The sequence below is a fragment of the Salvelinus alpinus genome, chromosome 8, assembly GCF_045679555.1.
Source record: "Salvelinus alpinus chromosome 8, SLU_Salpinus.1, whole genome shotgun sequence".
Taxonomy (NCBI): domain Eukaryota; kingdom Metazoa; phylum Chordata; class Actinopteri; order Salmoniformes; family Salmonidae; genus Salvelinus; species Salvelinus alpinus.
The window spans coordinates 15,596,009-15,622,649 of record NC_092093.1 but is presented as its reverse complement, the minus strand read 5'-3'; the positions used below and the strand labels follow the sequence as shown (position 1 = coordinate 15,622,649).

At 40.8% G+C, this 26,641-nt stretch overlaps 1 protein-coding gene across 2 annotated transcripts; it reads right to left on the bottom strand.

Moving 5' to 3' along the window:
* On the bottom strand, positions 1–26,641 carry LOC139582609 (4-galactosyl-N-acetylglucosaminide 3-alpha-L-fucosyltransferase 9-like). 2 transcript variants are annotated; one of them, XM_071412751.1, is made up of 2 exons: positions 26,513–26,641; positions 1–1,840 (listed from the first exon to the last, which is right to left on the bottom strand). In XM_071412751.1, exon 2 carries the CDS (start codon positions 1,831–1,833, stop codon positions 721–723), a length of 1,113 nt encoding a protein of 370 aa, XP_071268852.1. In that variant the 5' UTR covers positions 1,834–1,840; positions 26,513–26,641; the 3' UTR covers positions 1–720. The 2 variants fall into 2 exon arrangements, with proteins under 2 accessions (XP_071268852.1, XP_071268853.1); XM_071412752.1 differs by lacking the exon at positions 26,513–26,641 and adding an exon at positions 2,486–2,557.

Below are 26,641 nucleotides of genomic sequence, written 5' to 3'. Positions count from 1 at the left end.
GACTTGGACAATCATCTTTATTCATCATTGATTAATTATTGCAATAATGTAACCGTCGACCGCACACTCTAAGTTGTATTTTGCTCTGAGCTTAACTGATAATGAAAAAACAGATCTTGTATAGGCCCTAAATGCATAGTCAGTCATTTCTACCTTTCCCATAAGCCACCTTGGTCCATCTCCTGGTTATCTGCACGGGATGTTTTACTTCCAAATCGGCTAAGTTTCCCAGATGCCAGGAAGATGAGACAATGAGGCATTAATCTAAACTCTTCCAGGCCATCTCTATCTAGGGTCACACACACCACATCTAGTCTATAGAATGCCAGCTCTTAGACATTTGTCACCAAGTCATTGTCAGCTCAAGCTATCGCTAGCAAAACCCATTTCCTTACCCAGACACCCAGACTAACTGCAGGAAGCTAGAGTGGACACCATAAAAACTCAGCATTAGCAGACCAGTCTTACTCTTAGTTAAATATATAACCGTTTACTATTAATATAAAACAAATCAGGTAAGTATGTCATTTTTCCCTGACAGTTTACAGTGTTAGCTAATTCCAAAGTGTTTAATAAATGTTTTCACAAAAAAAAAAAAAAAAAAAACGCCCCTAAAACGTTGAATGCCCACCCTTTGAATTATTACTAAAAAAATGAAGCAAAATTACATAGCTAAGCTAAAATGATATTTCCTGTGCTTACAATATTTTGGCTAAACCCTCAAACAAAGTACCATTCATAAACGTTGTGGAAAACATTATAATATCCTTTGTCTCTGGCCATGTATTCACAGGCTAAACAAACAGGTTGAGAAAACTCTTCCTCTATTCTCTGGAGGTGGGGCTTGGCCTTAAGGTACCTCCTCCAAGTGAAGTAACTTACATACATCTCATCATTCTTGTCCAATTGGAGGAGGAAGTCAGCCAGTGCCTTTGCATTAGTAAAGTCATTTACATGAATGAAAGAATCAGCTGGGAAAAACTGTTCATAGTTCTCTCTGGGTGGGCCCAAGACTACTGGTACGGTTCCTGCTACAAGTGGTCCGTTCACCTTTTCTGTGATGTAGTCTCTGTGGATTGAATTCTCAAATGCAAGGTAGAACTTACAGCTAGCAAGGGTTGAGTAATACTCCTCATACTTCAAACGACTCCCTGTAAAAGCAGAACCAAAAAGATGTATCTTGATGTGTTTGACCAGCTCTTGATAGTACTTTGCTCTGGTTCCTGTCCCAGTTGCAGGATTGTTGTTGCTCACAATCCAACAAACCAATTTATCTTTCTTGGGCAGCACAAACTCACTGTCCTTTTCAGTCTTCACGGTTGTCAATTCATTTCGCACTGTGATGTCAGCATCTCGTCTATAGCCCAAAGTGAGGTTAAAGAGGTTTTCCACACCTGGTTTTCTGGCAGTATTTGTTGGCGATTCCAATTGAAACCAGATCCATTTCTGAAAATGTGGACGAGGAGACTGAGGCAGGTTCTTCAGGTCCCAGCTGATGTCTTGGTGAAAAATAACCACTCCGTCTGCTTTGTCATAAAGGGATCTGTCATCTGTCAGAACACAGCTATCGATGTTGAAATGGGTTTTGCAGAACGAAAAATTCCATTTCACACCCAGTGGCCAGAACCAGAGCAACACAAGCGGCTTTTCCACTGGCTTTTTGGTAGATGAGGAAACATCTCCGTTTGCCAAAAATGGCAAATCATCCAACCGAGATGAACATGCAGTAGATGAGGGTTTAAAGTAAACAAAAAATAGTAGCACTGAACACAAAACCCCAAGAGCAGCTATCAGAGTTAGATGATGTCTTCGGTTGGAAGTTTTTGATGACATGTTTGTCCTGTAAGAAAGAAACACACCTAAACGTCAGACATTAAGTAAATAAAAAAGGAAAAGCTTGAAAAGATTTCACATGCGTTGCTTTATGCTCTGATTATACAACGGGTGTTTCTAAACCTGAATGCTGATCGGTTAAATCCACATTCCAGCCGTTGTCTTTTCAACAAGTTACCACAGGCTTAATCTATGATGTTAAAATGCCTATAAAATCTGTTCCATCTGAATCAAATTCACCCATAATCAGTGTATGGTGAGTCATGCAGTTTTTCTGAAAGGTTTCTATCAGTTTTTACTGCACAAACACAGAATAATGATAATCATTAACAAAAGGAAACCGTAAAGGCTATTATTAACAGTGCATGTAGGCCGTCACTGTATTGAAGAATGTGTTCTTAACTGACTTGCCTAGTTAAATAAAGGTTAATTAAAAAACATTTTTTAAATAGCATGTAAAGTGTCCTCAAGTTAGTTAACATTATCCTGAGGACAAGTTAGACTGCATAAAAGGTGTATGGCTGCATTCTCCTAAACAATAATACACTTTTGAACAGAGCATGTTTAGTTTATAGGACGTCTTTAAATCAAACATGTTTTAAACTCTTAACAGTGAAATCAGGATTGAGAAAGAAAATAAACCATCCCTTACCATAAAGAGGGCTCTTGTTAGTGTCAACTAGACTAGTGACAAGGCACACCTATGCCATCATGCCTTTTCATCGGAAATGCAAAATAACCTGTCTGACAACAAGAGCCTTATCCTTTCAGAGCATTGAGGTTAGAAACCTCTTTTGCAATGGGGGCCTAGGTAACAGATGTGCCTTGTTACAACTCATAAAACAAATGCACTTAGTTCCTACTGTACATAATTCTCTCTTTTCAATTTAATGCAGGGAAAATATAATGTGTAACAACATTCAGCTAACCTTAGCGAAATGAGCTAATTATCAAGGTCCACGTTTTTATTTTACCTCAATTCCTTTTACCCTGAGCATTATGTGAATTTGATTCGTTTGTGTTATTATTTGTTTACTGGTTTGACATTTTCACTGCACGGTTAGGAGATTCGTTACAACCGCTGTAACATCTGCTAACCTGTGTATAAAGTTTGATTTGATTTCAAATTGGCTAATTTATATTTTCACTTGAGTAGTTTTTTTTACACCAATAATTGTACTTCTACTTGAGTAACATTTCATTAAAGTAACAGTACTTCTACTTGAGGAAGATATTTCATTAAGGACGATTGAAAGCCACCTATCTAACAGAACACAGAGGGTTTTCTTTAATAGAATATGTTCTAATGTAAACCAGGTAGAGTGTGGTATGCCTCAAGGCAGCTGTCTTGGTTCTTTACTGTTTTACATTTTTACTGATGACCTACCACTATCCTTAAGTAAAGCCTGTGTGTCTACAGTGCATTCGGAAACTATTCAGACCCCTCACTGTTTCCCAATTTTGTTACGTTACGGCTTTAGTCAAAAATGTATTTAAAAAAAATATAATCTCATGAATCTACACAATACCCCATAATGACAAAGCGAAAACAGGTTAAGAATGTTTTGCACATTTTAAATGATTAAACAACTTTATATACTTAAGTATTCAGACTCCTTGTTATGATACTCAAAATTGAGCTCAGGTGCATCCTGTTTCCATGAATCATTCTTGAGATGTTTCTACAACTAGATTGGTGACCACCTGTGGCAAATGAAAATGATTGGACATGAATTTGAAAGGCACACACCTGTCTATATATGGTCCCACAGATAACAGTGCATGTCAGAGAAAAAACAAAGCCATGAGGTCGAAGGAACTGCCCGTAGAGCTCCGAGACAGGATTGTGTCGAGGGACAGATCTGGGGAAGGGTACCAAAAAATGTCTGCAGCATTGAAGGTCCACAAGAACACAGAGGCCTCTAACATTCGTGAATGGAAGAAGTTTGGAACCACCAAGACTCTTCCTAGAGATGGCCGCCTGGCCAAACTGAGCAATCGTGGGAGAAGAGCCTTTGTCAGGGAGTTGACCAAGAACCCGATGGTCACTCTTACAGAGCTCCAGAGTTCCTCCCCTCACCTGGGTGTCTAGGTTTTCATCGAAAGGAAAAACCCAAAACCAGCTAACACTATGCCCCCTCCCTGGAATAAGTTTGTCACACTATCAGTGTGAGTAATGACTACAAAATCACTTTAAGTAACTGTATTCAGATATAGTAGCCCTTTCCTGCAATCAATTACCAAAAGCGCCATCTTTGACCTCAAGGGAGGAGTGTTTTTCATATTTTTTATGATTTCATAATTAATAAAGATGATTTAAAAGACTAACCTGGTGTTTCTACATCAAACTGTCTTGTTATAGTTTAGTCTTCTGTGATGTATATAAAATGTAAAATTGGGATGGAAACTCAAAATGTAACACATTTCAAATTTAATGCAGGCATGTTGACATGTGTAATCATTTTATAAGCCCATAACACTGTGAGGTGTATACTTTGGTTTCAAAGTAGAATTGCTTAAGACTTCCAAGAATAACTTGCATTAACATCTGCTAACCATGTGTATGTGACCAATAAAATTTGATTTAGCCTAGTGAAGTAAAAGGTTTTAAGTGCAATGGGTTTCCTTAAAAGTTGAGTAATGACAGCACATTGGGGGTTTACAGTGTATGCTGCTTCCAAAGGGAACTTACAGCTAGCAAGGGTTTTGTAATATTCCTCATACTTCAAACAACTCCCTGTTATAGCAGGACCATAAACAAAGTCACTGTCGTTTGTCTTCGCCGTTGTCAATTAATTTCACTCTGTGATGTCAGCATCTGTCATAACACAGCTACCGATGTCGAAATGTATTTTCCTGAATTTTAATTCCTATCTCACACCCAGTGGCCAGAACCAGAGCAACACAAGCGGCTTTTCCACTGGCTTTTCAGGGTAGAATACGAAACATCTACCTTTGCCAAAAAATGGCAAATCCCAATCGAGATGGGAATTCAGTAGATGATGGTTGTGTGACGACCCTCCCACTCCGTCTGCCAAATTTTGTTTTTTTGCTCTTCTTTTCCTTAATAGGATGTCGGTGGGCGGAGCCGGGAGGGTCGTCAGGGAAATGGGACACACCCGAGCTCGGGTGTGTCCCAGGATAAATACACCTCTTCCCCATTTATTGAAGAGACTCTCCATGCAGACACTGATAGATTTTGTGTGGCCGTTTTGCTGTTTGCTTTGGCACCTTTCAACACCCCTTATTATCACATTTATGCATGCAAACACACACTTACACTACTGATTACTGACTACACACACCATTGTTAATTGTATTTAGTTTACTTCAGATAATAAATATATTTTGTTATTCCATATCTCCACTTTGTCTCCCTTTTTGTTACGAACTTCTAGCTGGTTCGTGACAGTTGAAAGTAAACAAAAAACCCCAAGAGCAGCTGTCAGAGTTAGATGATGTGTTCGGTTGGAAGTTATTGATGACATGTTTGTCCTGTAAGAAAGAAACACACCTACATTTTAGATGTTATAAGTATATAAAAAAGGAACAGCTTGAAAATATTTAATATGCGTTGCTTTATGCTCTGATTATACAACGTGTGGTTCTAATCCTGAATGCTGATTGGTTAAAACTGCATACCAGCCGGTGTCTATCCACAAGTCACCACCGGCCAAATCTATGATGCTAACATGCCTATTTACTTTGCTCCTCCGACACAAATTCACACAGAATCAGTGGTTATTTTTATTTAACTAGTCAAGTCAGTTAAGAACCTGTCTCCCGACCCTTTATACCAATGTGACAAGAGGCAACTCCGGGATGCTGGCCTTCTAGGGGCACTCTGCCTCTGTCCAGTGTCTGTGTTCTTTTGCCCATATTAATCTTTTCTTTTTATTGGCTAGTCTGAGATATGGCTTTTTCTTTGCAACTCTGCTTAGAAGGCCAGCATCCCGGAGTCGCCTCTTCACTGTTGAGACTGGTGTTTTGCAGGTACTATTTAATGAAGCTGCCAGTTGAGGACTTGAGGCATCCGTTTCTCAAATGAGACACTCTATTGTACTTGTTCTCTTGCTCAGTTGTGCACCGGGGCCCACTCCCACTCCTCTTTCTATTCTGGTTAGAGCCACTTTGCGCTGTTCTGTGAAGGGAGTAGTACACAGCGTTGTACGAGATCTTCAGTTTCTTGGCAATTTCTCGCATGGAATAGTCTATTCTTGTTCTGAGAAATGAAAGCTGACAAGTTTCAGAAGAAAGTTCTTTGCTTCTGGCCATTTTGAGCCTGTAATTGAACCCACAAATGATGCTCCAGAGACTCAACTAGTCTACAGAAGGCCAGTTTAATTGCTTCTTTAATCAGAACAACAGTTTTCAGCTGTGCTAACATAATTGCAAAAGGGTTTTCTAATGATCAATTGTACTTTTAAAATGATCCACTTGGATTAGCTAACACAACGTGTCATTGGAACACAGGGGTGATGGTTGCTGATAATGGGCCTCTGTACACCTATGTAGATTTTCCATATATATATTTTTTAAATCAGCCATTTCCAGCTAGAATAGTCGTTTACAACATTAACAGTGTCTACACTGTATTTCTGATCAATTTGATGTTATTTTAATAGACAAACAATGTGCTTTTCTTTCAAAAACAAGGACATTTCTAAGTGACCCCAAACTTTTGAAAGGTAGTGTATGTAATATTGTGTAAATATGTAAATGCATATAATGCACAATGCCTTGTCAATCAAATGTATTTAAATAGCCCTTCCTACATCAGCTGATATCTCAAAGTGCTGTACAGAAACTGATAAAAGAGTTTATAAGGTTTAAATATAAATGATTCAATAATTCTACCCGGAAACTTAACCATTAAGGATTAGAGGTTATGTAGCATGGATAAGGAGTAATTAAAAGTATTAAACATAAGTCCTACTTGGTTAGACTGGGAGAGAGAGAAATGTGTGTATGCTCAAGAAAATACCTAGAAACAATTAAACTATGGTTGAACCGACCCGGCTATAACTCTGGGAAGATAAGATAGGACAGGGAACACCCCTCCAGGTTTCCTTTATCTGGGGGGGACTGGAACTGTCAGCTGGGTAGTGAGAAACTGTGGTGAGAATTGAAGAGAAGAAGATAGCTCTCCTAATGTTAGTGTGTATGTATGTGCGTAGGATATCTACTGTTTGTGTGAGAGTATGTGCGCAGCTATAAAATGGATGTCTTTGTATTCTTGACTTTAGAGCGCTCTCGTGAATAAACATTTGAATATTGTAGGCTGGGCCTCTGTCTGTTTTCATTTCAACCAGTATCTTATAAAAACTGGGTTGCAGACAGTAGTTAATTGAAGTTCAGTTGATGAACATTGAGAACATAATTCTCTTAACAGAAACCCAGCCTAAAACCCCAAACAGCAAGTAATGCAGGTGTAGAAGTATGGTTTTATTTATGATGTAGACTATTGTTTTATAATGATATATTGCTTAATTCCTGTTTGGACCCCAGGAGGAGTAGCTAATGGTTGCTGATCCTAATAAAAAATTATAAAAATTTCCACTCCTGTTCTGAAATATACTTGGACAATTCTTCAGAGTTCATTTTTCATTTCAGTGTATGTAAGTGACACCAACAGGGAACAGCACAGGATGAACAAAACTTTAAAAAGCCATGGTAATACCACCAACACAGGGGTTCATATTCCCCATGAAAAGACATGATGACTTTGGTGTGGAGCGAGAATTTCCCAGCGGCATTGATGGCCATGCCCCCTTGTGAGCTGTAAAAAAAAAAGAGCCCCTTAAAACAATTTATGTGCCCTTGGGCTGAATCTAATAATTACAATTTCCTTCTCCCGGCTGTAAATCACCATGCTCTGAAGTACCTCTCACTCACATGACTCTCTCACATATCTCAATTCTTATTAAGGCATCTGCATACTAGGTTTGGTTTGCTCCTAGCTGAACAAGGCTAGGCGAATTGAACGTTTGTGCCTCGTATACTCCCTTAAAAGACCTTCGCTTGAAAAATGTGAAAAAAGTGGCAATAGTAAGGTCTGTCCCACTTGATAACGTAGCTTCCTGAAGATAGTCAGAATGAATCTAAGATAAAATTAATTACAGATTTCTTGAGTTGACTCTTTTTTTCTGAGGCGCTATTAGTTGCACAATTTGACATCTAACTAAGGTGTTTGGTGCAGTATTTCTCAAGTGAAAAAAGTTTCATGAAAATGAGTCATCTCTCCTTGAATGACAAAAAACTATTATTAAACCCCTACTGTTGACCAATCATAGATGAAGGGGCTTAGACTTCGGCTACCGAATATCATAAAATGTCTTCATAATATATGATGATATTTTGATGGGAAGCATGCAGACGCCTTTAGCTAATGCCTGTCAAGTGTTTGGGTCATACTTGCAGGCCTTGAAGCTCAAGAGTACAAGTGAAGACAGACAAATCGGGATTCAACAGCATGCGTCCTTCTTATTGAATTCTGACGTGCACTTTGAAGATGTTAGAAGAACTGTCCACATTTACTTTTCCTCAACCAACAAGACGAGTAGCCTAACAAACAGTAAAATCCCTAGCCTATGTCAATCTACTTTCGCTCAAAGTAGAAAGGTTTACATTATATTGGTCAGTTTATCATTCTGTGCGAGAAATAAATATTCCAAAACAGACTTTGGGACAGTTGTGGGATGATAGATCCTAAATTCATACAACCACTGTACATAAAAAAAACTACATCAAAAGGAAGGGACAGAAAATAACAATTTCAATCTGAGTGGTCTCAACAGAAAGACTGGTTGTGGCTGTGCTGCTAGCAGCCAACTCTACTGCTTCCCCTGGCTGCTGTTCTCCACCAGCGATAGCGTGAGGACAAGAGCTGATTACTGCGACTTGAACAACTTGCCTATAGCACTCAACAAGCATGAGAAATCTATGTCTCACATCCAAAGCCAGATAGCTCTTAAGACATTAGGCAGCTCACGGATAGATCTGACATTGATTGAACAACGGATATTGAACATGAATATGCACAATGCAAAGTTAAAGACCAGCTGGCTGGTGTGTTTACGGACATATTCAATCAATCCCTATCCCAGTCTGCTCTTCCCACATGCTTCAAGAGGGCCACCGTTGTTCCTGTTCCCAAGAAAGCTAAGGTAACTGAGCTAAACGACTATCGCCCTGTAGCACTCACTTCCGTCATCATGACGTGCTTTGAGAGACTAGTCAAGGATCATATCACCTCCACCCTACCTGACACCCAAGACCCACTCCAATTTGCTTACCTCCCCAATAGGTCCACAGATGATGCAATCACACTGCACACTAACCTAACCCATCTGGACCAGAGGAACACCTATGTAAGAATGCTGTTCATCGATTACAGCTCAGCATTCAACACCATAGTACCCTCCAAACTTATCATTAAGCTCGAGACCCTGGGTCTCGACCCCGCCCTGTGCAACTGGGTCCTGGACTTTCTGACGGGCCGCCCCCCCCAGGTGGTGAGGGTAGGAAACAACATCTCCACCCCGCTGACCCTCAACACTGGGTGCGATCTCAGCCCTCTCCTGTACTCCCTGTTCACCCATGACTGCGTGGCCATGCATACCTCCAACTCAATCATCAAGTTTGCAGACGACACTACAGTGGTAGGCTTGATTACCAACAACGACGAGACGGCCTACAGGGAGGAGGTAAGTGCCCTCGGAGTGTGGTGTCAGGAAAATAACCTCACACTCAACAAAACATAGGAGATGATCTTGGACTTCAGGAAACAGCAGAGGGAGCACCCCCCTATCCACATTGACGGGACAGTAGTGGAGAGGGTGAAAGTTTTAAGTTCCTCGGCGTACACATCACGGAAAAACTGAAATGGTCCACAGCGTGGTGAAAAAGGCGCAACAGCACCCCTTCAACCTCAGGAGACTGAAGAAATTTGGCTTGTTACCAAAAACACTCAAACTTTTACAGATGCACAAATCGAGAGTATCCTGTCGGGCTGTATCACCGCCTGGTACGGCAACTGCTTTGCCCACAACCGTAAGGCTCTCCAGAGGGTAGTGAGGTCTGCACAATGCATCACCGGGGGCAAACTACCTGCCCTCCAGGACACCTACACCACCCGATTTCACAGGATGTCAAAAAGATCATCAAGGACAACAACCACCCGAGCCACTGCCTGTTCACCCTGCTATCATCCAGAAGGCGAGGTCAGTACAGGTGCATCAAAGCTGGGACAGAGAGACTGAAAAACAGCTTCTATCTCAAGGCCATCAGACTGTTAAACAGCCATCACTAACAATGAGTGGCTGCTGCCAACATACAGACTCAAATCTCTAGCCACTTTAATAATTGGATGTAATTTACATTTACATTTAAGTCATTTAGCAGACACTCTTATCCAGAGCGACTTACAAATTGGAAAGTTCATACATATTCATCCTGGTCCCCCCGTGGGGAATGAACCCACAACCCTGGCGTTGCAAGCGCCATGCTCTACCAACTGAGCCACACGGGACCACAATAAATGTAATATGTAATAAATGTATGACTAGTCACTTAAACAATGCCACTTTATATAATGTTTACATACCCTACATTACTGTACTCTATACCATCTACTGCATCCTGCCTATGCCGTTCGGCCATCGCTCATCCATATATTTACATATTCTTAATCATTCCTTTACACTTGTGTGTATAAGGTAGTTGTTGTGAAATTGTTAGATTACTTGTTAGATATTACTGCACGGTCGGAACTAGAAGCAAAAGCATTTCGCTACACTCGCATTAACATCTGCTAACCATGTGTATGTGACCAATAAAATTTGATTTGAAGATAGCTAGGTCTTTCAAAATCTGGTTAATTAATGCTACATCATGCTACCTAGGGAAACAGGAGTTGGCATTTCGTGGCAACGATGGGAGTGCCAGCTCATCAAACATTACCAGGGGTGTGAGTTAAAAGTGCGCGAGCAAGATGAAACATCATTGCGTGAGCAAACACTTGAGTTGAGAGAAAATAAATGTAGAGCAGAGGATATAGTAAGCATTTTGCTCTCGCAACTGCTTACTATAATTCTATAACAGGAAATTCTAGCCAATAAACAGCCTGTAGCCATCTACTGAAACACAATTGACCAATCAGGGCTTGACTGCTCTATAACCAGATTTTTTTAACATAGAGATGAAAGGGGACAGTGAAAGCTGAACAATTTCGGACAATAATAAAGAGGTAAGTTCGATAGATTTTCAGTAAAGAAACTATCATTTAGCTATTTGATTTGAAATTTTTAAGGTATAAAAATATATTCTATTTTTTTGGGATGAAACATTTAATTTGGCATTACTGCTATTAGCCAACAAAAACACATTGAATAACAGATTCACAACATGGAACAACAGATACTCCCAAGAAAAATCAAAACAAAGTTTGTTCTGAAGTCCATCGTGTTTGTGAGTCTCAGCTTTCCACAGAGGGGTCATATTAGTGTGTAACCCAAACCGTTTGGGCACAACAGACAGAAGTTAGAAGAAGAGGCTGTACCGACTTCAGATGAGTCTTGTGAGGCTTGTAGGCTCCCTAGAGCAAAACAGAGAACACCATCGTATTCTTGATAGTCTCAGCTGAGTGTTAATAGTTTGCAGGCCAAACCGTTCGTTCGCTACAGACGTTTTCATAAGACCACATTTCGGGATGTCTCTTGGTCTGACAAACAGACAGACAGACTTTGATGGGGATTTTCACAGGGTGTGGCTATTGTAGGCCAAGGGTTAATGATTTCAATATTGAAATAGGTAGTTATTTGGTAATCTGTTATTAAAGCAGGCTATTGATGAGGCAAGCTAAGTGAACATCAGCTAGCTAGGAAGCTAACTATCTAACGATAGCTGGCCAAATTTTAACCATATGTGAACGGACAGGCTCGATTCTGTCTTATGTAGTAAAATTTTAAATAGTGTTTTTTTTTACATTGGATAAAAGTAGACAGAGCAAGAAAATGGTATATCATACACTACAGTTAAGGAACAATGGGAAAGTAATTCTGCTTTGAAAGTTTATAAACTTGTATCCTCACTTTTGTGAAAATGGCCTTTGAAGAATTTGGTTTGGAGAGCTCTTCTTTCTCTACACCCATTCAGCATCGTTCACACCCTCTTAAGGGTTTTGCCCAACCCAACTCTTTAATGGTTGATCCAAGCATTCTGTCCAAACAGCAGCTGTCAAGCACCCTAGCTAACTGGCTAACGTTGGCTAGTTTGTTCCAGACACAAATGAGAGAACAGCTCACTGACTATTTTACCCACCCTAGCAGAGTTGGTTAGGCGGTTTTTATGTTGTCCGGAGCATTGGTGACTGCAACAGTGCTGCTGGCAACAATTTACGCATTTTTGCCAATGTTTACTGACACTGGCCATATTCAACGGGTGTAGAGCATTTGTAAATTTTTCAGTTATTCTGCACTCTGGCATCGGAGCAGATAGCCAGAGCGAATTTACCAGCTATGTTTATCAACAGTTGTCGCAGTGACATTCTATTGAAATGGTTACTTGAATAGTAGAGTCTTTTGTTAAGACATGTGGCTAGCTAGCTAAACAATGAACCATAATCCCAACTAAAACCTCCTGGCATTGACAACTTAGATGGAAAGCTACTGAGCATGGTAGCTGACTCTTTAGCCACTCCTATCTGTCAAATCTTGAATCTGAGCCTAGAGGAAAGTCTTTGTCCTCAGCCCTGGAGGGAAGCCAAAGTAATTTCCGTACCCAAGAGTGGTAAAGCAGCCTTTACTGGCTCTAACAGCAGACCTATAAACTTGCTGCCAGCTCTTAGCAAATTGTTGGAAAAAATTGTGTTTGACCAGATACAATGCTATTTCTCTGTAAACAAATTAACAACAGACTTTCAGTATGCTTATAGAGAAGGGCACTCAACATGTACTGCACTGACACAAATGACTGATGATTGGTTGAAATACATTTATAACAAGAATATTGTGGGAGCTGTACTGTTCGACTTCAGTGTAGCTTTTGATATTCTGCACCATAACCTGCTGCTGAAAAAACATATTTTATGGCTTTTCAACCTCTGCCATATCATGGATTCAGAGCCATCTATCTAATAGAACTCAAAGGGTTTTCTTTAATGGAAGCTTCTCTAATGTCAAACATGTAAAGTGTGGTGTACCACAGTGCAGCTCTCCAGGCCCTATACTCTATTTTTACCAATAAACAAAACATGTGTGTCCATGTATGCTGATGACTTGCAACAACAGCTAATGAAGTCACTGAAACTCTTAACAAGGCGTTGTTGTCTGTTTTGGAATGGGTGGCTAGAAATAAACTAGTCCTGAATATCTCTAAAACTAAGAGCATTGTATTTGGTACAAATCATCCCCTAAGTTCTAGACCTTAGCTGAATATGGTAATGAATGATGTGGCTATTGAACAAGTTGAGACTAAATTACTTGGCATTACCTTAGATTGTAAACTGTCATGGTCGATATATATAAAGTTGAAGTCGGAAGTTTACATACACTTAGGTTGGAGTCATTCATACTCGTTTTTCAACCACTCCACAAATTTCTTGTGAAACTATAGTTTTGGCAAGTCTACTTTGTGCATGACACAAGTCATTTTTCCAACAATTGTTTACAGACAGATTATTCACTTATAATTCACTGCATCACAATTCCAGTGGGTCAGAAGTTTACATACACTAAGTTGACTGTGCCTTTAACTTCTTTGGGACTGGGGGCAGTATTGAGTAGCTTGGATAATAAGGTGCCCAGAGTAAACTGCCTGCTACTCAGGCCCAAAAGCTAGAATATGCATATAATTATTAGATTTGGATAGAAAACACTCCGAAGTTTCTAAAACTGTTTGAATGGTGTCTGTGAGAATAACAGAACTCATATGGCAGGAAAAAACCTGAGAAAAATATCCAACCAGGAAGTGGGAAATCTGAGGTTTGTAGTTTTTTAAGTCATTGCCTATCCAATCTAAAGTGTCTATGGGGTCATATTGCACTTCACAAGGCTTCCACTAGATGTCAACAGTCTTTATAACCTTGTTTGAGGCTTCTACTGTGAAGGGGGAGAGAATGAGAGCTGTTTCAACCAGGTGTCTGGCAGAGTGTTATCAGCTCAGTCTCGCGTGCGCCCGTGAGAGTTAGCTGCTTTCCATTGCATTTCTAAAGACAAAGGAATTGTCCGGTTGAAACATTATTGAAGATTTATGATAAAAACCTCCTAAAGATTGATTCTATACATCGTTTGACATGTTTCTACGAACTGTAATATAACTTTTTGGACTTTTCGTCTGAACTTTCGCCTGGACTTGCTCGCGCCTCGTGAGTTTGGATTTGTGAACTAAACCCGCAAACAAAAAGGAGGTATTTGGACATAAATTATGGACTTTATCGAACAAAACAAACATTTATTGTGAACTGGGATTCCTGGGAGTGCATTCTGATGAAGATCATCAAAGGTAAGTGAATATTTATAATGCCATTTCTGACTTTTCTGACATCTCTCTCTCATCTCTCTCTATGTTTTTCTGTGGTAAGGTGCTGACCTATCATAATCGCAAGGTGAAGCTCAGTACAGGTGCATCAAAGCTGGGAGCGAGAGACTGAAAAACAGCTTCTATCTCAAGGCCATCAGACTGTTAAACAGCCATCACTAACACAGAGAGGCTGCTGCCTACATACAGACTCAAAATCATTGCCACTTTAATAAATGGATCACTGGTCACTTTAATAATGCCACTTTAATAATGTTTACATATCTTGAATTACTCATCTCATATGTACAGTTGAAGTCGGAAGTTTACATACACTCAGGTTGGAGTCATTAAAACTTGTTTTTCAACCAATCCAAAAATGTCTTGTTGCCAAAACAAACGATAGTTTTGGCAAGTCGGTTAAGACATCTACTTTGTGCATGACACAAGTCATTTTTCCAACAATTGTTTACAGACAGATTATTTCACTGTATCACAATTCAAGTGGGTCAGAAGTTTACATACACTAAGTTGACTGTGCCTTTAAACAGCTTGGAAAATTCCAGAAAATTATGTCATGGCTTTAGAAGTTTCTGATAGGCTAATTGACCTCATTTGAGTCAATTGGAGGTGTACCTGTGGATGTATTTCAATGCCTACCTTCACATTCAGTGCCTCTTTGCTTGACACCATGGGAAAATCAAAAGAAATCCGCCAAGACCTCAGATTATAACAAGTCTGGTTCATCCTTGGGAGCAATTTCTAAATGCCTGAAGGTACCACAGTCATCTGTACAAACAATAGTACGCAAGTATAAACACCATGGGAACAGAAATCCGTCATACCGCTACGGAAGGAAGAAGTCACTGCTCCAAAACCGCCATAAAAAAGCCAGACTACAGTTTGCAACTGCACATGGGGACAAAGATCGTACTTTTTGTAGAAATGTCCTCTGGTCTGATGAAACAAAAATAGAACTATTCGGCCATAATGACCATCGTTATGTTTGGAGGAAAAAGGGGGATGCTTGCAAGCCGAAGAACACCATCCCAACCGTGAAGCATGGGGGTGGCAGCATCATGTTGTGGGGGTGCTTTGCTGCAGGAGGGACTTGTGCACTTCACAAAATAGATGGCATCACAAGGAAGGAAAATTATGTGGATATTTTGAAGCCAAATCTCAAGACATCAGTCAGGAAGTTTGGTTGCAAATGGGTCTTCCAAATGGACAATGACCCCAAGCATACTTCCAAAGTTGTGGAAAATGGCTTAAGGATAACAAAGTCAAGGTATTGGAGTGGCCATCACAAAGCTCTGACCTCAATCCACTAGAACATTTGTGGGCAGAACTGAAAAAGCGTGTGCGAGCAAGGAGGCCTAAAAACCTGACTCCGTTACACCAGCTCTGTCAGGAGGAATGGGCCAAAATTCAACCAACTTATTGTGGGAAGCTTTAGGAAGGCTACCCGAAACGTTTGACCCAAGTTAAACAATTTAAAGGCAATGCTATCAAATACTAATTGAGTGTATGTAAACTTCTGACCCACTGGGAATGTGATGAAAGAAATAAAAGCTGAAATACACTGCTCAAAAAAATAAAGGGAACACTTAAACAACACAATGTAACTCCAAGTCAATCACACTTCTGTGAAATCAAACTGTCCACTTAGGAAGCAACACTGATTGACAATAAATTTCACATGCTGTTGTGCAAATGGAATAGACAAAAGGTGGAAATTATAGGCAATTACCAAGACACCCCCAAAAAAGGAGTGATTCTGCAGGTGGTGACCACAGACCACTTCTCAGTTCCTATGCTTCCTGGCTGATGTTTTGGTCACTTTTGAATGCTGGCGGTGCTCTCACTCTAGTGGTAGCATGAGACGGAGTCTACAACCCACACAAGTGGCTCAGGTAGTGCAGTTCATCCAGGATGGCACATCAATGCGAGCTGTGGCAAAAAGGTTTGCTGTGTCTGTCAGCGTAGTGTCCAGAGCATGGAGGCGCTACCAGGAGACAGGCCAGTACATCAGGAGACGTGGAGGAGGCCGTAGGAGGGCAACAACTCAGCAGCAGGACCGCTACCTCCGCCTTTGTGCAAGGAGGTGCACTGCCAGAGCCCTGCAAAATGACCTCCAGCAGGCCACAAATGTGCATGTGTCAGCATATGGGCTCACAAGGGGTCTGAGGATCTCATCTCGGTACCTAATGGCAGTCAGGCTACCTCTGGCGAGCACATGGAGGGCTGTGCGGCCCCACAAAGAAATGCCACCCCACACCATGACTGACCCATCACCAAACCGGTCATGCTGGAGGATGTTGCAGGCAGCAGAACGTTCTCCACGGCGTCTCCAGACTCTGTCACGTCTGTCACATGTGCTCATGTGCTCAGTGTGAACCTGCTTTCATCTGTGAAGAGCACAGGGCGCCAGTGGCGAATTTGCCAATCTTGGTGTTCTCTGGCAAATGCCAAACGTCCTGCACGGTGTTGGGCTGTAAGCACAACCCCCACCTGTGGACGTCGGGCCCTCATACCACCCTCATGGAGTCTGTTTATGACCGTTTGAGCAGACACATGCAAATTTGTGGCTTGCTGGAGGTCATTTTGCAGGGCGCTGGCAGTGCTCCTCCTTGCACAAAGGCGGAGGTAGCGGTCCTGCTGCTGGGTTGTGTCCCTCCTACGGCCTCCTCCACGTCTCCTGATGTACTGGCCTGTCTCCTGGTAGCGCCTCCATGCTCTGGACACTACGCTGACAGACACAGCAAACCTTTTTGCCACAGCTCGCATTGATGTGCCATCCTGGATGAACTGCACTACCTGAGCCACTTGTGTGGGTTGTAGACTCCGTCTCATGCTACCACTAGAGTGAGAGCACCGCCAGCATTCAAAAGTGACCAAAACATCAGCCAGGAAGCATAGGAACTGAGAAGTGGTCTGTGGTCACCACCTGCAGAATCACTCCTTTTTTGGGGGTGTCTTGGTAATTGCCTATAATTTCCACCTTTTGTCTATTCCATTTGCACAACAGCATGTGAAATTTATTGTCAATCAGTGTTGCTTCCTAAGTGGACAGTTTGATTTCACAGAAGTGTGATTGACTTGGAGTTACATTGTGTTGTTTAAGTGTTCCCTTTATTTTTTTGAGCAGTGTATATCATTCTCTCTACTATTATTCTGACATTTCACATTCTTAAAATAAAGTGGTGATCCTAACCTACCTAAGACAGGGAATTTTTACAAGGACTAAATGTCAGGAATTGTGAAAACTGAGTTTAAATGTATTTGGCTAAGGTGTATGTAAACTTCCGACTTCAACTGTATGTAAATAAATTATTTCTGTTTAAAAATGTTAATACATTAGTTAAAATTTCTAAAAAAACTGTTTTTGTTTTGTCATTATGGGGTATTGTGTGGAGATTGATGAGGGGAAAAAACAATTGAATCAATTTTAGAATAAGGCTGTAACGTAACAAAATGTGTAAAATGTCAAGGGGGAAATTATCAACCATGTAAAAAACTGTTGGTCACTAAATCCATGTAAAAACGGTTGGCTGGTATGCCCTCACCCGAATGCTATATACTTAGAACTGATTGGTTTGGTTCTTCTCAGTATAGTGCTGTCTGGTTAGAACATGATGTTGAGGCCCATCACTGTACTCTTGATAGTCACCACCAGTCACCACCACACACACACAGACACAACTTTTTACATTCGAGGATGTTTATATGATTTTGGCAATTCGAATGATTTGGAATCTTATTGTTGTGGTCCTACATGACGAAGATATGCACACATGTAAACAGTATTAGTAAAGCGTTATAATTATGCAATATACATATACAGTCCCAGTCAAAAGTATGGACACACCTACTCATTCAAGGATTATTATTATTTATTTTTTTACTATTTTCTACATTGTAGAAAAATAGTGAAAACATCAAAACTATAAAATAACATATGGAATCATACAGCAGCCAAGAAAGTGTTAAACAAATCAAAATATATTTTAGATTCTTCAAAGTAGCCAACCTTTGCCTTGATGACAGCTTTGCACACTCTTGGCATTCTCTCAACCAGCTTCACCTGGAATACTTTTCCAATAGTCTTGAAAGAGTTCCCACATATGCTTAGCACTTGCTGGCTGCTTTTCTTAAATTTTTCTCTCACCTTCCCGGGATCTATCTGTACACTCCCTGCAGCGATGATGTAACCCAGGAAGGGGATGGTGGAGCGATGGCATTCGCACTTCTCTGCTTTCACAAAAATCTGGTTCTCCAGGAGGCGTGGGAGAACCTGTCGGACGTGGAGCACATGTTCTAGGGCAGAGTGGGAGAAAACAAGGATGTCGTCGTGGTAGACGAAGACGAACCGGTTCAACATTTAACGGAGAACATCATTCACCAGAGCCTGGAACACAGCAGGGGCGTTGGTAAGGCCAAATTGCATGATCAGATACTCGTAGTGACTGTTGGCCGTGTTGGAGGCAGTCTTCCACTCCTCCCCTTCCTGTATCCGCACCAGGTGGTAGGCGTTCCGTAGGTCCAACTTGGAGAACACGGTGGCTCCTTGGAGCGGCTCGAAGGCCAGAGAGCTGAGTGGTAGAGGGTAGTGGTTCTTCACAGTGATGTTGTTGAGGCCCCGGTAGTCGATGCACGGGTGCAGGGTTTTGTCCTTCTCCACAATGAAGAACACTGCGCCGGTGGGGGAGGCAGAAGGACGGATGAACCCTCAATGTAGGTCTCCATAGCCTTGGTCTCCGGACCCAACAGAGAGTACAGTCGTCCACAGGGAGGAGTGGTGCCTTGGCAGGCTGCGCTGACTTCAGGCAATTAGCGTTGCAGAATGGGCTCCAGACCATGATTGCACCAGCAGACCAGTCAATAAGGGGATTGTCAAATCAAATGTATTTATATAGCCCTTCTTACATCAGCTGATATCTTGTGTTGCTGGAGCCAAGAGAATCCCAATACCACGGGAACCTGAGGAGATAAGCAGGAATTGAATCGTCTCGCTGTGGTTCCCTGACACACGTAGGTTGATGGGGTTGGTATTGTGGGTGACCCGGCCTATAGAGCGCACGTCCAGCGCTCTAACGTCCATGGGAATGGAGAGGGGCTGAGTGGGGATGCCCAGCTCGGACACCAGGATAGCGTCCATAAAGCTCTGATCGGAGAGATTTCGACTGGTTCCCCCACAGCAACATGAAATGAAAAGGGGTGCGTGTAAGGGGAGAGGAAAAGTTCTCCATATGGCCCACCAGAATCCTCGCTCCTACCGGTGAGCCTGGTCTTTTAGTGGACAGGTGGAGACGAAATGACCAGTAGTCCCGCAATACAGGCAACTCTTTGTGTGAAGCCTGTATAGGCGTTTTGCTGGGGACATCCTTGCTCTGTCTAGTTGCATCGGCTCGGGAAGAGGTGAATTGGCAGGCCTTTGAGACTCTCGTGGGAACTCAGGTAGCATCAGGTTCTCTAGGCATCGGAGCCGTCGAGGACTTCTGGATTGTCTTGGAAGCGAGGAGGAAGCCTTGGGCGGGCAAGTGAAATCAAACCTCCTCTCCTTCCTTCGCTCCCGGAATCGCCGATTGATCTGAATTGTCAAGGCGATGAGCGAGTCGAGATCCATCAGTAGTTCCTGGCCTGCAAGTTCGTCTTTCACTTCCTCCGATACTCCGTGCAGGAACATGTCAAACAGCGCTTCTGGGTTCCAGGCAGATCTGCCCTGGCACCACATGGTCATAAATTACTCTGCGCATGAGCAAGCTCCAAGAATTGTCTGGGATGACTCTAGAAGCCCCCCCTATGGCAGCACAATAAAACTCCATAATAAAGGCCACTATGGAAAATGCTGTGATAGCGTGTGCATGCAAAAGACTGTTTATCAATTCAACAATTTAAACCAGTTCTGCAAAAGTACTTGTGCAACCAAAGCAACAATAACACTTATGGCAGTACGCAAGAACACTACATACGATAAACAATACGCAAAGCAGTATTGGCAACTCTTACATTAAAGAATAGTAATAGCCATACAGTAGAACATATGGCTGAAATTTATCAAAGTAACAAAGTAATTAGTTGTTATTACCTATTATTACACAGCATGTAAAATCCCCAATAATCCCAGGCCCCGTCCCTGCAGGAGGCATTTTGCCATTTGGTAGGCCATCATTGCAAATAAGAATTTGTTCTTAACTGACTTGCCTTGTTAAATAAAGGTTAAATAAAAAAAAATAAAAAAAAGGACTGCCATTTTACACTAATCAAACATACATCGTTTCATAGATCTGCTTGTAACTATGAAGGGAGGGGATCCTCTTTTAGGGTCATAATGTGAGAGTGAGGTCAGTTTTGAAAGGTCAAGTGAAATGATAAAAAAATACAGGCTGTATTTTAAGCTACACCCACAATAACATCTGCTAAACACGTGTATGTGACCAATACATTTGATTTGATTAAGTGTTTTGGGGTGATTATGCAACTACGGGCACTTCTATGTCCTCGGGCCAATTTTGGGGATTTTATCAAAAAGAAAAGAAATACAAATATCTGTATGTTCAGTTCACACTGGAATCACCCCATACTTTTTAAAACACCTCTCTATCAAGTATTTTAGATACTTTTCAGATACATTTTATACCTCAATTTCACTCTTTTGCCCTTGTCCCTGACCAAGACTTTTAAGCTATGTTTTTCTATGAGAAACAATGTATAATTACACATTATATAATATTATGTACTACAGAAAGAGTCAATTAAATCAAATCTATATCAATATTTATTGTGAATAAGCCCTTTATATTGTTTTTTACACAAAATATACCTGTCCTTTGGGAATGGTGTCATTTCCACCGCTGAGGACAAATTCCTCATTAATAAAGTTTTCAAGAGAATGTTAATTTAGTTACCATGGAAACATATTGTGACACTGAAGCACATGGCTGCAGTGGACAGTTGTTCCAGATGTGATGTCCAGAAGTTGAAGAAAAATCGAGGTAAATATTACTTTAATTGTCAGTCATTTCCAAACAGGCTATAATTTCTTTAATTTGCGGTAGAACTTTCGAATTTTTTGTTATATTTTATGTATTTAGTGTAAACGATATGCTAGCTGTAATACTAACCAAAGCATGCTAAGCAGTCTGTCAATTTTCTCCAGAAACTGTAGAAGTGCCATTGCCATCACAAATTTAAGTGTGGAAGGTGGTGAAAGTGGTGGAAAGTGGAAATGACACAAATCCATTATCTTATTTGTTTTTATTATTTTATTTACTTTAGGCTTATTTAATCATGTTTTAAATAATTGAATCTAGAAAATGCTCCAAGGTGTGCACAAGTTGAAAACTGAGTAGTATTTGTCTTTATTTTTTGAAGATGCCACATAAAACAGCCAAATAGATAAAAAATAAAAAATAATCCTATACGATACCAGGAACATCTGCAAAAAGACAGGGAGAGATACTGAAAGAAAAAAAGAGAAGGGAGAAGTGAAATCTATCTCTGAGCTTACAAAGCGACAACAAAGAAACAAGAGAAGACAATGGAAATGTAACCAACGGAATAGAAGACAGACTTTAAAGAGAACCGTTGCAATGGAGACCTACCTATCAGGCAACACCACCTCAGTCACCAGATGACCTGCAGCCAGAACATGAGGCCAACATACCTGCCCATAACTTACCTGCCCTTCCTCATTGTCTGCAACAGGAATGAGAAATCGAATACTTGCTGGAAGGAAAAAGGTTGGAAGAGGGCGCTCAAAAGCATACAGAGATCTTAGTATGACAAATGTCAAACTTGATAAATGCTTTACGGAAAGCTGAGAAATACAAAAAAAGGTATGATCGACTGATGAACAAAATGGAGAGACAAGATTCCCCAAAGACAAAGACAAAACAGCAAATGAAGGGAACTCCGAAGAACTTGAGAAGGATTTTATTGTTTCAAAATGCAATCATTGCAGAGTTAAAACAAAAGTATTAAAAAAATGTGCAGTGCCAAAGACAAACAAGTGGCTTCAAAAATGCTCAGAGGCAACATCCTGAGAAAGTATGGCCTGGTCAAAGCCGCAAACAGAGAATTTTGCTTTTCAGCAAAAGCAATGAGGGCAAATGAAAACAGGCCATCAAGTCTTCAATACTCCAGGAAAAATCAGTGTAACAGAATTAGCACTGCCACAGAAGAGAAAATCACTAGATTCAATGAACGTGATGACAACAGCAGAGCAACTACAGGGAAAAAGGACACACTAACGAGGAACAAGAAAAAAAAGCAGATGCACTTCTTGAATGGCACAATTCAGAGCCTTTATCAGAAGTTTGAGGGAATACTCAGAAATTCAAATTTCCTACTGTGAATTCTGCAAAAGACGTCCTTTTTGGGTTGTCAAGCCAGCTGTCCAGGATAGGGACACGTCTCTGCAAAACCCACGCCAACCTCCAGTTCATGGTGGACAAACTACAGGATCACAACGTGATCAGCTGCAGCAACATTGAGCAAGTTATTGAGTCTTTGAGCTGTGAGAACCTGAAGAAAGAGTGCATGTATAGAGAGTGCTCCCTTTGCCAAGCCAAAGAGCTTAAAGCATCTGACTTTGATGCTGGTGAGCAGTCATGGTGGTTTGAGTGGGAAAACAAAGCTGAAGAGAGAGAGAAGAAAAACAAAGAGGGAAACATGGAGAAGTTCACTGTACATTTGACAGTAAAAGAAAAGGTATGTGGCACACTACAGCTTCTATTGGAGGACTTCTCTAACGGATTGAAAGAGAAGTTGGGGAAACACGTGTACAACATTCGACACCAATACTCCAAACAGAGATAATTAAAAGAGAATCTGGGGAAAGAGGAGATAATTGTGCATATTGACTTTGCAGAGAACTGTGTAAATACACCAGTGAAATCCAGGCAGTTCACTTTGGTGATTCTCACAAGCAGGTGACCCTCCACACCTGTGCCGGATATACCACAAATGATACAGTTTCTATCTGGGCCCATCTCTCAAAAACACTGACCTACTTCCTTGAGCTCTGCCCATCGGCTACTGCTGTACACTTTGTGAGTGATGGCCCTATAACCCAGTATAGGTCTAAAAATAATGTATACTATCTCTCCACCCTTCCCTTTGAAATGGCCTTCCAGAGTTACATGGAATTTCCTAGAAGCCGGACATGGAAAATGCCCAGCTGATGGGGTAGGAGCAGCTGTGAAACGAAGAGCAGATGGAATTGTGGCACAAGGCAAGGACCTCCCAAATGGAAAAACTGTATTTGAGGTACTGTCAAAAGATCAGTCAGCTATCAAGCTCTTATATATCTCAGAGGAGGCGATAGAGAGCATCGAGGCCCTCCTACCGGATCACCTGGAGACAATCCGTGGGACAATGAAGATACACCAAGTAATAGTTATGGGTTATTTTATGTCGAATTTCACATTTGTTATACAAATATATTATCACTAGACTATGCTATGATTACATATTCCTGAATGTGCATAACTTTTTGAATTTCCTGTGTTTCCAGATGGTCACCGACAGTCCAGGGGAGATAACTTGGCGGATACTCAGTTGCTTCTGTTCCTTTCCACATCACTGCAGCTGTTTCAGCCCACAGACTGTGACTCTGGTTGAAAAAACAGAGGCAGACCAAGATGGAAAGTTCAGCTCATCTCAAAGCACCATCCAGCCCATTGAAGATCTAAGTGAAGCATTGATTGGGAAGTGGTGTGTGGTGGAGTAGGATCAGGACGTTTACCCTGGTATCGTGCAAGACGTTCACGCAGAGAGTGGTGCTTTTGTGAAAACCATGAGTCGCGTTGGCCCCAACCGTTCTAATCCTTAGATACACTTGGTAAATCACTATACAGTACATACAAAGCAGGGCATAAAATAATACATAAAAAAACATGTGTAGCTCTCAATTAACTCTTCCTTCTATATATGTGCTAGAATTTCTATTTGTAGCATCTGTAACGCATTGTTCTCAAGTGCTAGTTCCAGTGTTTTGGAATCTTACTTTGTCTTATATTAATGAAATGTTTAACAATGGTTGTTGTTCAAAAAGTTTGCAATAAAATATTGTTTTCATACGTTTTTTTTTTTTACATAGATGTCATTTCCACCACATTTACCCCATATTTTTGAGGTAAATGAGTATATTATGTATAATTTACATACATTTATTTGTTTTAGATATGGAAATCATATGGTTGTTATCATAATCTCACAGAAGGGTTGGGTGGAAATATCTTATTTTTCATGATAGATGCATGTTTTCAGCTGTCACCAAGGCAAGTTTATCCATTCAGGTGTCATGTTGAATTATTAATGTTAGGAAAACCTTAAAAATCACTTTAAATAATATTCAATACAAGTTCATGTACAAATGTATAAGAAATCCGTTATAAATCAATTGTATGATATTTCATTTTCAACTAAAATGGATGTTTAATGACGAGATGGGAATGACATTTGTCTATGGCTGTCTGGGGAAAAATGACCAAAATATAGAAATTCCTGAATATTACGATCGCAGCCATTATCAGATATAGTTTCTAGACAAATCAAAGACAAGTACAATACTGGTAAAATGGTGTTTGAATAAGTTTTCATTTCTGAAGGTTTGCACGTCCAAAGTGCCCGAAGTTGCATAATCACCCTTTTACACATTTTAGAAGAGATTGTCATCTACCTAAACAATATCACATTGCAGAACAAAGCAGAACAGCAGGTTGGAACTGTATTAGTAAAGGGTAGAGAATCAAGGTTACTTATTAACTAATACACCTCACCTACCATCGTAAAATGCCCATAAAATTGTGTTTTACTGAGACCAAAAGTTAACTATTGACAGACACAATCCTCAGATTTTTAAAATGTATTTGACCTTTATTTAACTAGGCAAGTCAGTTAAGAACAACTTCTTATTTTCAATGACGGCCTATCGGGGAAGAGTGGGTTAACTGCCTTGTTCAGGGGCAGAAAGGGTGCGTATGGCGGGTGGGTGCGTATGGAGTGAAAGAGAGAGACATGATATTTGTCTTTCAGGCACAGGATGAAAGCAAATTGACAAATAAAAGTCTGGTCTCAAAGACTAGAGGTAACATGGAAAATGTAAATCCGTGACACTCAAATTAGTATGATATTTGGTATGGTTACATGAGACAGATGGCAAAAACGAAGGTAGGGTGTTTGTGTAACCGACGTGAAATGGCTAGGCATATAATTCTAATCTCATCACAGAGTTTAAGATAATTAGCAACTTTAACTATTTATTCAATTTTAGCTACTTTGCAACTATTTAGCATGTTAGCTAACCATTTCCCTAACCTAACCCTTTAACATAACCCCAACCTCTAGCCTCGCTAACGTTAGCCAGCTAACTAATGTTAGACACATAGCTAGAATGTAACATAGTGTTACGACCCTGGGTTTAAAAGAGCGGAAATCGACACTGCCGCACGAGCATGCTTTTGCGGCACAGTCCATAGCGCGCAGGACTTCCGGCTAAAAGGTCGAGGGTTCGAGACCTGCTCCCTGCTGTTTCATTACAATATCATACGTTTTGCAAATCCATACCATATAGTAGGTTTTGCAAATTCGTAACATAATACGAATTACAATTCGTAACACATCATATGAAATGGGTGATGGACATCCTCAAATTAATACTGTGTACAGTCCGCCGTCTTCGATTAGTGCTTTTCTTCATGATGAATCATGTCTCTCTAGTGCTTTTCTTCATGATGAAGAAAAACACTAATCGAAGAAGGCGGACTGAACACAGTTATGTAGACCACCTCAAGATAAAAACGTAATATTCAATGTCGGAGTACAGGGGAACCTATTTCAAAACGAAACGTGACTATTGTACAGACACAGACTATTTAATATTTTCACCACCGGGAATGGTAAAGGTCGAAACAGATCAGTTACAATCAAAAATGTCAAACTGGGTATACTTGAACTAGTCAGGACGGATATAAAAGAGTTGAAGGCAAGCCTTGAGATGAGTGACGAAAAAACTGCGACATTGGAGAAAGACACAAACAAGCTAAAACGGACAGTCAATAAGATTGAAACCGAAGAGATTTTAAAAGGAGAACGGCGTTCGGAGAGAAGCCTTACTTGACATACACACTAGATCCATGAGAGATAATCTGGTACTTACAGGTATCAAAGAGAAAGAAGGAGAAGTTCCTGAATCTGTAGTTAGATAGTTCCTCCTTGCAGCGCATCAGACCCCACGCGAAGCTATCAACAAAGTCCAACTCGAACGTGTACACCGCTTCCGGCAAAG

What these genes read in the sequence shown, in the direction of transcription:
- LOC139582609 (XM_071412751.1), bottom strand. Translation starts at nt 1,833, where the DNA reads ATGTCATCAAAAACTTCCAACCGAAGACATCATCTAACTCTGATAGCT.